Genomic DNA, 14,531 nt, shown 5'->3' on the forward strand with positions numbered 1-14,531 from the left:
AGTATCCACCTTCAGCTTTGTCAGAGGGGGTAACTGCATTTCCAACCATTGAGAATAGGCTGGTTGACAGATATATGGTAAACAACATGTCAATATCTTGTTTTCCTCATTATAATTGGGAACACAAGATATTGACATGTATGTTCCACATTCAGTTTCTGGATACTCATCATAGCGAATAAGCTATTCATAATCTTTCATTTGTTTCATTGAGCTTTTTCCTCAGCTTAACACAAATTTGATGCTCGCACATTGTTTCATTGGGCTTCAAATAATACAAGATAAACAAAAGCATGTGTATATGAAAGAGCAGTGCATCCAGACTGTGATGATAAGCATTCTGCTTATCATCACAGTTATAATGTTGGAGGTTTAATGGAGTTTTTACAACACTCAGAAAGGATTAAAAAGAATTTAATACTTCCTATATTTCATCCTAGTCACTAGGACATCTACGGGGATTACAAAAATAACTAATGTAACATAACACAAATATCATACAATACTAAGCCCAACCACGTGGGTGACACTAAAGTCCTATCTAGGTGGAGCGCCCTCTAAGGGGGGTTGTAGGTGACCTGGAATATAAAGTAGGATCTCTGGTGATCAGTGTTTCCCAAATTTTCGGAAGCTTAATGCAACCGTATTTATTAAGATTTGGTTGATTTCTAAGAGCTGCTGCTGCTTCTAAGAATAGTCTCTCTTTCTTGAATTTGCTGTGATGGAGCATGGTGGTTTTCTTCCATGATACTCTTTGGGTGGTGTCCAAGACATGGTCAGCCAAGCCTGAATGACCATAGTTGTGTTTACAGATGTAAGACTTGTGTTCCTCTAAGCGGATGGATGCTGATCTGCCTGTCTGTCCAAAGTACGCCAGCTTACAGGAACAGGGTACTTTGTAAACTCCAGGCAGAGAGAGAGGAGGGAGCTGATCTTTTGTAGAACGGATAAGGGTAGCAAGTTTGCGGTGGGGTTTATATGCTGTGTGTAGGTTGTACTTTTTTAGAATCTTGGCTGTTTTTCGGATGTGCCATGGATGTAGGGTATGGTGATGGCATTTTTAAATTCTTGTTGACGAGAAGGACCGGGAATGGGAGAGGAACTAATTATTTTTTTGATACTGTGATCGCTGTAGCCATTGGAGAGGAAAGTGTTATGTATGTAGTTAAGCTCAGTAGTGAGGGCGGTTCCACTGGAACAAAGATTGTGGGCTCTCTTGATAAGAGTTTTAATAATGGCATATTGTTGAGAGGGGTGGTGGTGTGAGAGTTTGTGAATGTATCTGCCTGTGTGTGTGGGTTTTCTGTATACAGTGAAGGCAAGTGTATCATTAGGCAGGTGTGTGACTAAGGTGTCTAGGAAGGGTAAACAATTGTTCTTTTCCTTTTCCCTAGTAAACTGGATTCTTGGATGTAGGCTATTGAGATGACTGAGGAAGGAGTCTAATGTGTCTGGGCCATGAGGCCATATAGAGAACATATCATCTACGTATCTTAGCCAGATAGAAGGTTTGAGTGGGGCTGAGTCTATGGCTCGTTTTTCACTAACACGAACTTCACAGCACTTAAGCCTCTATACACGAATATCATCACAGTTGTCATAATCATATTTAAGTGTATCAGTAGTTGTCACTTTCAGAATGATACTCATTATTCATATTTGTTGTCTTGTTCCTTGTCATATGAGAAAATTATCTTCATATGTGGTGTTGAATATTATAGCTAATCCTTCATTTTTTTTATCGTTCTAATCTAAAAACAACATTCTATAGTTGAAGAATTGCACCTGTGGTTGTGTTTTTTGTTTCAGTAGCATCAGTTATGTTGAATTGTATCTGACAGTTTCACTTCTTTTCCATTAATGCTTCTTATGTTGATTGTACCTGTTTAAATTCTATTGATGTTTACTTTTAGTTTTCTCTTTTAGCTGACTTTTCACTGTTTACTCTGATTCTCAGACTTAAACAACAAGGGCCTTAATCAACTGAGTAATATCCCAGCTTACATGACATCATTATGCTGTGCCATTGCTGTCTTTTGGTTTAAGTCAGTGCAGAATATAACTTAGTTTGCTAAATCCCAAATTGCTAGGTCATCTAGCAATTTGGGATTTAGTGTTCAGGTATACCTGCTTATGAGGATGCATCATGAGGTAATCCTGAATGGCAGGCAATTTCATGTAGAATGATGTGGGCTCAAATGGGGAACTGAACAAGGAAAATTACTTGTGTGCATAGTCCACCAAGAAAGAAGTGGAAAAATTGTCCAAGTCATTAGAGAAGCCACAGCTGACATAAGGGGGGGGAAAAGTTGGTCCTTGATATTTCAACAGCAGATAGGAAATGAATACTGACATTTAGAAATCTCTTGGAAAAATTTGGAGGAAAGAGCCAAGCTGATAATGGTAAGTACCTGTTGGATTTCTTTTTAGGACATGGACTACTCATCACTAACACCATGTTGCAACATAAAAATGCATACAAATTCATATGGAACTGAAGACCCAAGAAAGCCAAGATGCATTAACTCTGTTATTGTTAATTGTGATATCTTAAATCTGGTTCATGATAAAAGACTATACAGGAGATTTGAAATAGGAAGTTACCATAAAATTGTTTTGAGCAGGATAAAAATGAATATCATATTGAAATGAAGAGGTCACTTGTTTTCATTGTGATGTGGAAATACTAGAGAGGGTCCAAAGATGAATAACCAAAGTGTGTTGGTTATGAAGAGCGTTTGAGAAAATGTGGATTACAGAGATTGGTGGATAGCAGGAAAAGAGGAACTTTGTTATAGAGACCTTCAAGTTAGTTAAGGGATTCTGTTGCATTAATACAGAAGAAATTATAAAAAGAGTGGCTGTTAAGATGGGAAGAACAAGAGGTTATCCCTGGAAATTGTATAAAGATGTGGTGAAAAAGGGTGTGAGGAGTAATTTTTTTACATGGAGAGTTGTTCGTGAGTGGGATGCATTGCCCTGAGTACGTTGTGAGTGCAGGTAGTGTAAATAGCTTCGAAGCTCATTATGATAGACATTGCTGATTGAGTGGGCCTCCCATGATGAGTCTGTTGACTCCATGGAGATTACCAAATAATAATAATTTCAAGAAGGTCTGAAAATAATTAAAGTTGAGCAACTTTCAGTGGTGAACTGTACATTCAAATGTATAAATATTGTTAAAAAAAAAAATGAGAGTTTGAAAACTAGCTCTAAGGAAAACATTGAGTGATTGATTAAGGCAGGGAGGAATGTGATAAAATTGTTTCAAGATAGAAAAATCAGAACTCCATGGTGGACTCAAAAGTTAATAGTTAAAAGAGGCACTACTGAAAAAGGAGAAAAGAGCATGTCAGAAGGTTCTATCAAGTAAATCAGCATGTGTTCTGAGAAAATACAGAGAAAAAATAAGGATGTGAAGCAACGTTTAGAAGTAGCTAAACAAAAGTAATAAGAAAATTGGTAATATAGATTATAAATATCAAAATTATGGGAAATGTTCTTAGAAATGGAAGAAAAGTAATGTAAAAGAAATTTGAGATGATAAGGGTGATACAGATATTCTGGATGTCTGGACTGATTATTTCGTAATGTTAAATGAAGCAAGAAGTAATAAAATGGAGATACAAAATATCAAGAGAAATGCAGTCAGGAGCACATATCACTACTTGAGGTAAAGGGGGGAATCTGATATATACCGTAGAAAGATAGTTGGAGTAGCTGATTGTTCAGAAATGCTAAAATATCATTATTATTATTAAGAGAGACCTCCTGGGAGTCAGTGACTCATTGAGAGGAGGCCACATACTGCATGCACCAGCTAATCATACTTTATTCATGAATTTGTTCACACTGCCTTCACACACAACATCCAGTGGCAATCCATTCCAGTCAGGTACCACTCTATAAGGGAAAAATCTAGATCTCACCCCTTCTTAGTTGCATCCATTCTCAGCTTCCAAGAATGACCTCTTGTCCTTTCCCCACCCTCTATAAAATAAAAAATTACATCAATTGAAATCCTGTAGGACTATTTCAGAAGTTTATAAGTCTCGATCATATCAGCTCCTCTTTCTCCTAACTGGTAATTAGTTTACGGAATTAACAACGCAAATGAAGTATATTAATTAAAGGTAACTTTAATGAATCACTTCTATATTTCGGCAACGTCACATTGCCATCTTCAGGAACATAAAGATATGGTATGTGCACTCAGGAACTAACACAAAGCAAATGAGGAAGAAAGCAAGAAACTAATATTCAGCAGCTCTAAAAAACGTTCCTAACCTCAACAAATTTGGGTGCATGAAACTGCCCCAAATTTGGGAGACTTTCATTATGAGAACTTCAGCCCAACTGCCAAGACTACCAAATTAGCCCGCAAGAGGGCACCATTAGGACTTTAGGAACAATATTAGTTTCTTGCTTTCTTCCTCATTTGCTTTGTGTTTAGTTCCTGAATGCACATACTATATCTTTATGTTCCTGAAGATGGCAATGTGACGTTGCCGAAATATAGAAGTGATTCATTAAAGTTACCTTTAATTAATATACTTCATTTGCGTTGTTAATTCCGTAAACTAATTACCAGTTATGTCTAACCAACGTATAAACCTTGCTACTAGAATCCTCTTTCTCCTGTTTGCTAGTCTCTGCAGTCTACGAATTCTCAATATGTCTATGAATACTGATTATAAAGACAGATTGAGAATTTATGAAAATCAGTATCCTGATATCGTTTTTAACACTCTACTTTGCATTCTCTCTACTGTTCAGAATCGCAACAAAACCAGACCTGCACACAATAGTCCAAGTGAGATCTTATCAAGGCATTGTAAACAGACAAAATGACATCCTTATCTTTACATGCCAAAGTTCGTTTCAGCATTGCAATTATCTTTTGAGTTATATTTGCAATCTTTGCTACATTACCTCCGAACTTCAACTTGCTATCTACTAACACATACATGGGTGGTCTGAAAAGATCTCTGCCCAAGAATGAAAAAACGAATTTATAATTTCAAAATTATTTTTATTTTTCAACATAATCTTCCTTAAGACTAATACATTTATTCCAGCAATATCCCATCCCTGTAGTGGTTCTCAGTAAGATCTGAAAAATACTCCTCTACAGCTGCAATCACCTCTTGATTCAAAGAAAAACACTGAAGAGTTTTAGTTTTGGGAAGAGATAGAAATCAGAGGGAGACAAATCTGGGAAATAGCTTGGATGTTCTAACAATTCATAGTGTAGATCCCTTAATTTTCCCATTACCAAAACACCTTTGTGGGCAGGTGCATTGTCCTGATGAAAGATGATTTTTTGCTTCTGCAAACTGGGTCTTTTCTCACGAATTTTTTCATCTAGTATGGTTAAAAGATCGGAATAATATTCCCCGGTTATTGTTTTACAATATTCAAGATAATTAATAAACAAAATACCTTCAGCATCTCAAAACACTGATGCCATAACCTTTCCTGTTGATGGAACCAACTTTGTCTTCTTTGGCGCTGAACAACTGGCTTCTGTCCACTGTTTGGATTCTGGTGGGTAATGGTGAATACAAGTCTCATCCATAGTAATAAATCGACGCACAAAATCAATTTTATTCTTGTTAAAAGGGTCCAAGCACTGTTCAGAGATTTTCATGCAAATGCGTTTTTGATGTGCTGTGAGCAAGAGCAGCACCCATCTTGCGCAAAGCTTGTTCATTTGCAATTCTTCATGCAAAATATATCCTACATGTTCTTTTGAAATGCCTATAGTCTCAGCAATTTCATGCACTTTGACTCTCCGGTCATCCAATACCATATCGATGATTTCTGGTGTTGTTACACTTTTTTGGATATTCTTCACATAGATCATCTTCAAGGCTGGTACAGCCACGTTTAAACTCGGTAGCCCATTTCTTAATTGTCAAAAATGAAGGAGAAGAATGCCCGTAAACTTTTATGAACTTCTAATGAATTTCTTTTCCCGTTAAACCTTCTTTTACTAAGAATTTTATAACAGCACGATACTCAATTTTATCCATTTCAAGAGATACAGACAACACTTTTGCTTCAGACAGCTGTATAAAAAAAACGAATTGATAGCATGACTTGTGTTTTCACATGGATGCTTATGACAGATGTACCAACTTAGAAAAAAAAATCTTGCTAATAGTGTTGCCATCTATGATTGAGGGCGAGAACTTTTCCGACTACATTCATATTTGTATAGTTGTGAGTGCTGGGTAAAGATATGAAATGAATTTTTTATTCATTTCATATCTTAAAAAAACACGGATCTAAACAATGTACATCCTTTTTTGGACAATATTCTGGAATTTGTCTGTTTCCAATAACTTTCACTCTATTGATTTTTCATAGGAGGAAAATTAAACGCTGAAACATCTGCTATCTGATTATTAGCAATGTAAATGAGTTTTTTCTGTATCTCTAATCACGAATGAATTTACTTTCTATATGAAACTCTCAGCATCATCATCATCAAATTCCTGCCATGTACCCTCAAGGGGTGTACAGGATATGAGAGTACTATATGAAAAATTTACATCATTACTAACTTCCAGTCTACAATTTTCCTCCAAATCAGTCTGTTACTTGTCAAGACTCCAACATTATAAGATCTTATATTTCTATCGTCTAAGGCACTTTGTACTGTATCAATCCACCTATGACTTGGTCTTCCTCTGGGTCGTTTTCCTGCAAACCTGGCAGAGAACACTTGTTTTGCAAATCTTTCTTCGCCCATTCTGTTTAAGTGACCATACCACCTGAGATTAGCTCTGCTAATGCATTCCTGGATGCTGACAATGTCAAGTTCTTTCCTAATATCCTCATTTTTAATATGATATTGCCATTGATGCCATCTGTTCACACCTCTGATCTTTCTCAGGACTCTCATATCCGCGGTCTCAAGTCTTTGGTCAACTGTTTTACTTCTGACCCAGCTCTCAGATCCATAAGTTAAAACTGGTTTGAATACTGTCTTGTATAAAGCTAATTTAATGTTCCGGCTAATTTCTCTCTTATTCCATATGAATTTATTCAATTGACTTCCTACCATACCAGCTTTGTTGATTCTGTTGTGTATTTCCGTATTTAATTTACCATCTTCACTAAAAATCGTGCCAAAGTAGTTGAAATGTTTTACTTCTACCACAGGTTCTCCTTTCACAACACGGTTGACATTTTCAGTGATTCTGCCTATTTTCATTGTCTTTGTCTTTTTATTGCTAACCTTCATACCATATCTATTACAACAGTTATTCAATTTAGTCAGTGAATCTTGCAGATTTGTAGCAGATTTGTTTAGAGATATAACATCATCCGCATAAAGCAAAGAGCTGACATTAACATCTCCAATTTTGATATCATGTTTAGTACCGCTTTACTTCATAATGTGATCCATATAGATAATGAATAACAGAGGGGATAATGTACATCCTTGTCTCACACCAGAATTAACATTAAACCATCTTCCTGTCCTTCCTTCAATTCTAACTGCTGACTTACAACTCAAATAAAGACTAAGTATTGCTTCATATAATGCCCCATTGACACCATATAACTGTAGCACATTGAATAGCTTCTCTCTTGGCACCTTGTCATATGCCTTTTCCAAATTGACAAAACTTAAATACAGATCCTTGTTATATTCCCATGCTTTCTCCACTGTTTGTCGTAAATTGAAGATCTGATCCTGACAGCCTCTATTTGAACTGAATCCTGCTTGTTCTTCACCAAGCTTTTCTTCCACAATTCTTCTCAACCGTTTCTCAAGTATACTTGCATATATCTTACCGGGAACACTCAGTAGGGAAATACCTGTGTAATTCTCACATTCAGTTTTATTTCCCTTTTTATATATGGGTACTATGAGAACTATACTCCAATCGTTGGGAATTCATACCCTCTGTCCAGGCATTCTGAACTATGCAGTGCAGCCACTGTAAGACTTTTATACCACCATACTTTAGCATTTCTGGTCAAATATCATCTGATATTTTGACCATCAAAAATCATGCTGCCTTTCCACATTTCAAGCCTTTGATAGCGTTTTCTACTTCAAGTATGGTTATGTATTTCTGACTGCATGCCTGGTTAGTGTTTTTTACCACTGTGCTGTCATCACTGCAAGTTTCATTTAGCAATTTTTTAAAGTAATTACTCCATACTTCAAGGATATCTTTTTCTCCCGTTTTCATGTCACCTTTATTATCTCTAACTCCTTTTACAGTACTCTTTCATCTATTTCTAAGCTTATTCAACAACCTCCAGAATATTTTGCCGCCTTCTTGATATTTATTTTCTATGTTCTTGCCAAAGTTCTCCCATGACTTTTTTTTAGCTAGTTTTACACAGTGTTTAGCTTTCTTACATTTTGTCTCTGTATTCTCTAAGAGTACAAGCTGACTTATTTGCCAGAAACTTTTGATATGCTTTCTTCTTTTCCTTCACTGCCTCTTTAACTTCCTGTGTCCACCATGGAGTTCTAATTTTTCTATCCTTGCAGACAACTTCACCACCTGCCTCTCTAGCTGAATCAATCAGGGTTTTCTTCAAGTCTTGCCACTGAATCTCCAAGGTTTGTTTCCTGTTCTCAAACTCTTTCTTTTTTTCTTCAATAATCTTTGTGTATTTTAGTCTACAGTTCACATCTGAGAGCTGCTCAACTTTTATTCGTTTTAGAACTTTCTTACATGTTATTCTTTTCAATATGAAATTCAATTTTATCCTGCTCAAGACTAAATAGTGATCACTTCCAATTTCAAATCCTCTGTACACTCTGGTGTCCTGCACCAGGGAGAAAACAGCACTATCAACAATAACATAATGAGACTTTTCTTATTCCTTGCCTCTTCTCTCCATGTGAATTTTTGCACATTTTTATGTTGGAACATGGTCTTAGTAATAACCAGTCCATGTCCTGAGCAGAAATCTAAGCAAATACCTGCTCAGAAATCCTGAGCAGGTATTTGCCGTTATTATTAGCTTTGCTCTTTTCTCCAAATTTTCCCAAAATATTTTTGTATGTCTGACAATCACTTCCTACTCTGCTATTTAGATCCCCAACAAGGAACAACTTTTCCTTTTTCATTGTGTTAGTTGCTTTTTCTAAAGCCTCAAAAAATTCCTCCACTTCTACCTTAGTAGAACCTTCTGTGGGACCATAGGCACAAATAAGTCTAATTGTCCAGTTCCCCATTCTGATATTTGACACATCACTCTACTTGAGACTGCCTGCCATTCAAGATTAATTGCCTCGTATTTTGTGTTGAATACTATGGCTTCTCCTTCTTTTCCTTGATTGTCATTGTCTGAATATAACATTTTGTATTTACTGCTCAGAAAGATCTCACCAGTTTTTGTCTTTTTTGTTTCAGTCACCCCTATTATATCAATCTGGTACTTATCTAATTACTTAGCTAGCTCCATTTCTTTGCCATTCAGGCTTCTTATGTTGATAGTACTGATCTTTAACTCCGGTGATGTTGAGTTGGGGTGTGTTTTCAGATTTGTTCCAGTAGCTGACTTTTCGCTGTTTGCCCTGGTTCCCTGGTGAAAACAACGGGGGCCTTTGTTTAACCGGGCGATGCCCCAGCCAGCATGAAATTTTGTCTTGTTGTACCATCATTCTGTCTCAGCATACTTTGCTTAAGAAATAATAAGAATTACCTCCTAGATGAGTCTTTGACTCCATGGGATCTTGGGATAATAATAATATATCAACAGTTTCAAATCATTTTTCAGTCTGAGAATGTTTAAACAGCTACTAAAGTTCATAAGTGGCAAAGTAAACTTTACTCAGCTTGTTTCTATTCCTTAAGTTTATTTTAACTGAAGATGCCATTCATTGAAAAACAGCTATAATAAACTTCAGAGCTGTATTTTTTATCTGCTTGCATCAGATCATTGCACTGAGAGAACCTGTAAGAAAAAGAAAGTTATTCTCCAAATTTACAAGACTTTATAGTAATCCTGACAATATCTGGATAACTAGCACAGAAATGGTCACTTGATTCTGAGGAAATGAGAAAGACAGTTAAGAAAATCCAAATTTGTGTTTTGATTAAAATTTTAATTGGCTTATGGAATTGCACATGTGAAGACAGATTAGAAGAATGTGGTCTTCAAAGTCTCACAAATAGACAGATGAGAGGAAACTGATACAAATGAGTTAATGTTTGTAAGAGGATCTTATAGATTTGAATGAGATTTAGCAGCTTATGACTGGTGCCGATAGAACTTGATATCACTCTTGGAAACTGTCTAAGAATGTGCCTGAGAAGCATGTACGGTTCTTGCTCCTCTTCTGAGCCTTTTTCCTGGCATCAAACACCTGTGTTGCTAAACTTTCCTCTCCCATTCTATTTATGTGACCATACCACCTTAGATTAGCCCTTCTCACACATTCATGAATGCAAACAATGTCAGGTTCCTTCGTTATGTCTTCATTTTTAATATGATCCTGCCATGAATGTCATCTGATCACTCCATTAATTTTTCTTAGAACTCAGAACCTGTCTCGTTTTTGATCAAGTGTTTTATTTCTAACTTAACACTCAGATCCATAACTTAAAACTGATTTGAACACTGTCTTATATACTTCTAGTTTAGTGTTTGGGCTGATTTCTCTCTTATTCTATATAAATTTATTCAGCTGGCAACCCACATACCAGCTTTGCTTGTTCTGTTGTCTATTTCCAAATTTAATTTGCCATCTTCACTAAAAACTGTGCCTAAATAGTTGAAATATAGTAGTGGTTCTGTAGATTCTCCATGGAGAATGCAGCTGACATTTTTTTCCCTGTCTATTTTCATAGTTTTGTTCTTTTTATTGCTGATTTTCATGTCAAATTTGTTACAGCTGTTATTCAATTTAGTTAGAAAATCCTGGAGACTTGCACTAAATAGATTTAGAGTACATCTGTATAAAGCAAAAAACTAAATTTGATATCTCCAATCATGTCATCAGTTGTATTCCACTTTCTTTCATAATATGACCCATATAGATGATGAATAATGGTAGATATAATGTGTATCCTTGTCTTACATCTTTATTTTGTCTAAAGCAGCTTGTTCTTTTCCCAGTTTCTGCCCCACATTTTTTTTTCTCAGTCTCTTTTCAAGCTTTCTCGATAAATTGCACTTGGAACACTTAATAGAGAAATTCCTCTGTAATTCTCACATTCAGCTTTATTACCCTTTTTTATATTTGGGAACCATGAAAGCTCTCTGCTCATCTTCTGGAATACTACAATCCTAACCATGCCCTCTGAACCACACAGTGTAGCTACTTCAAAACGTTTATGCTTCCATATTTGAACATTTCTGGTGATACTCCAGCTATCTTTCCACATTTCAAGTGTTTGACTGCTTTTTCTACCTCAAGTATTTTTCTGAGCCTCTTTTCAAGCATGCTTGACATTTCTAAGCTTGAAAAGAGGCTGAGAAAAATACATTTCATTTAACAGTCTTTCAATGTAATTACTTCAGCCATCTAAGATATCCTTATCTTCATTTTTTGTGTTAACTTCTTCATCTTTGATTCCTTTTACAGTTCTTCCCTCCATTTCTAAGCTTTTTCAATAGCCTCCAGAACATTTTGTCATCTTCCTGATATTTATCTTCTATATTCTTATCAGTCTTCTCATGACTTTTGTTTAGCTACTTTCACATAGCTTGGCTGTTTTACATTTTTCTATGTCTTCTTCTAGTACATGTGCTGATTTATTTGTAGGAACTTTCACTATGTTTTCTTCTTGTCTGAGATTTCTTCTTTAACTTCTTGTGTCAACCATGGCATTATTTTTCTATCCTTGCAGCTAACTTCACCACATGCTTCCCAAGCTGAATCAATTGCTGTTTTCTTCAGAGTTTGCCACTCCAGGGTTTGGTTCTTGTTTTTGAAGTGCTTCATTCTTTCTTTAGTAATGTTTGTATAGTTGCTGATCAACTTTAATTCATTTTTAAAACTTTCTTACATGTTGTTCTTTTCAATGTGATATTCATTTTTATCCTACTTAAAACTAAGTGATGGTCACTTCCAGTTTCAAACCCTCTGTACAATTTTGTATCCTAAGCTAGCATGAAGATATTGCTATCAACAACAGCAACAACATAGTCATTGAGGCGGCCTTCTTAATTCTTGTGTTATCTCTCCATGTGAGCTTGCCTTGCCCTTTTCACCAAATTTTCCCAAAACATTTCTATATGCCTGGTGGGATTCACTTCCCACTCTACTGTTTAGATCTCCAACAAGGACCACTTTTTCCATTTTTTTTATGTCAGCTGTCTGCTCTAATGACTCAAAAAATTCGCCTACTTCTTCCTTAGGATAACCTTCTGTGGAACCATATGCACAAATAAGTTTCATTGCCTATTTCCTTTTTTGCAGTTTGCCCACATAACTTTGCTTGAAACTGCCTTCCAATCAGGAAGTTATCTTCATGTTTGGTGTTGAATGCTATTGCTATTTCTTCCTTTCCTTGATCATTATTGCCCGAATATAACACCTTGTACTTATTATTTAGTAAGATCGCATTTGTTTTTATCTTCTTTATTTCATTGATGCCCATTATATCTGCATTTTACTTTTCCAGTTCTTCAACAAACTTGATTTCCTTTATATTAATATTCCTTATATTGATGGTTGCTATCTTAATTTCTACTGATATTGGGTTTATTCTTCTTCTAGATGGTGAACTTGAGTCTGTTCCAATAGCTGACTTTTCACTGTTTGCCTTGGTTCCCTACGAAAACAGTGGGGACCTTGTTAAACCTGTTGATGCCCAAGCCAGCATGCAATCTCACCATATTATTTGTGCTTTAAGCCAGTAGAGAGGACAGTTTGGTTGGCTAAATCCCAAATTGCCAGCCTATTCCCATTCGTCCAGTACCCTGTGGATATCTATTAATAGGAGGCACCAGCTGAAGGTGAGGATGGGATATAAGGTCAGACGCCCCCCGTTGGTTCTCTGCATTCCTTAAATGGTGATGTGGAGATCTCCTTCCAGTTTGACTTTGACCCTCAAGAGCAACCCAAAGATGATAACTGGTTTATGATGCACATGTGAAGGGATATTGAAGGCATGTGGTCTTCAGAGTGTGAAAATAGATGAGTGAGAAGAAATATAATAAAAACATACAAGTTAGTAAGGAAAACACAGTACAGGTGTGTGTGTGTGTGTGTAAATCTTGCATTAGTAACAATGTTGTGGTCAAAGAGAATACTTCCAGAGTGCAGCTCATGCATGTGATACTGATACCTGTTAAAGTCCGACCACAGAAGAGAGAGCTGTCGTTGGCAGACTGCCAAGAAGAGTCAGTTCTTGTTGAAGGGAAGAAAGAAATAAGGTGATGTATGAATTGGTCACCAACACGCGAAATTATGTGCTTTATACGTAAAATTTTCCAAATGTTATACAAGCAAAATAATTACCACTTTAAAATCACAGTGATCATAAAAGAAAAGTTTAATTTTCCGACGTGTAATAATAAACACTCATCCCATAATACGGATTGATTACCCTATTATCGGAATGGATTCTCCTTCTTTTGACATGCACAGAAGTGTCGAAGGTTCTCATATCTGTGGGCCTACTATAACCATGAAGAATGTAAACACCATCTCATATAGCAGAACAGTAGCATAAGTCCAATAAAACAATGAAGTGGATGAGCTGAAAGAACAGTATAAACCTATTTTGCTATTATTCAAAATTATACATGGTTAAAGTGGTAACAATTACAAAATATGAAAGATCGGTTATTCTAATTTTTCATAGAAAAAAAAAATTAAACTATAAATTATATGAATGATTTTGTTCATTGAATATGTTTTTCAGATTTATATGCAGTATTGAATTAATTAAAAACTCTCTTTGTTTAGTTCCCTTCAGCATATACCAAGAACAGACAACATGCGTTAGACTACACTTTGCATAGGTAAGTCTTTTAAGCTTTGTGTAGATATTTTCAAGTGGATGAGATATATCATAGCTCTTTTACTTATCCATGCCAATAAGATATACTTTGAATTAATACTTAATTCTCTTTTGTTAAAATCAGAATCACCAAAGATGTTTTATTATTATTATTAATAATAAAATGTGTGTCTGTCCAGACCTCCATGGAGTCTAAAGCCTCATCGTGGAAGGCAAACATTGTTTCAACAAAGCCCATCAAACTGTGCTTTAAACTCATTCAATGTATCTGTATTCACCACAATATCAGACAAAGCATTCCACTTACTCACCACTCTCCATGCAAAGATACTACTTATGCCCCTGCTCACACTCTCTATATACAACTTCCAGATATGTCCCCCTTGTTCTTCTACCTCCTTCCCCATTATACGAAGAATTTCTTCACATTACCCTGGTAACAACTCGTTACCAACTTAAGTGTCTCAATCATAACCCCACTCTTCTTCCTCTTCACAAGGCTTTGCAAACTGCATTCCCTCAATATCTCCTCATATTCCACATCCCAAAGTCCAATTATGATCTTAGTGTCAGTCT

General features: G+C 36.0%; 1 protein-coding gene across 1 annotated transcript in view; it reads left to right on the forward strand.

Moving 5' to 3' along the window:
• The window catches only part of 5PtaseI (inositol polyphosphate-5-phosphatase A), a 458,282-nt gene that overhangs the window by 139,442 nt on the left and 304,309 nt on the right, over positions 1–14,531 (forward strand). The window contains exon 8 of the mRNA XM_090393013.1: positions 13,901–13,956. Coding sequence (XP_090249139.1) covers positions 13,901–13,956 — 56 coding nt within the window. The remainder of the gene's footprint in view (positions 1–13,900; positions 13,957–14,531) is intronic.

Source organism: Typopeltis vanoorti, chromosome 5, assembly GCF_054136105.1.
Source record: "Typopeltis vanoorti isolate ZY-2024b chromosome 5, IOZ_Tvanoo_1.0, whole genome shotgun sequence".
In the NCBI taxonomy this organism is placed as follows: Eukaryota; Metazoa; Arthropoda; class Arachnida; order Uropygi; family Thelyphonidae; genus Typopeltis; species Typopeltis vanoorti.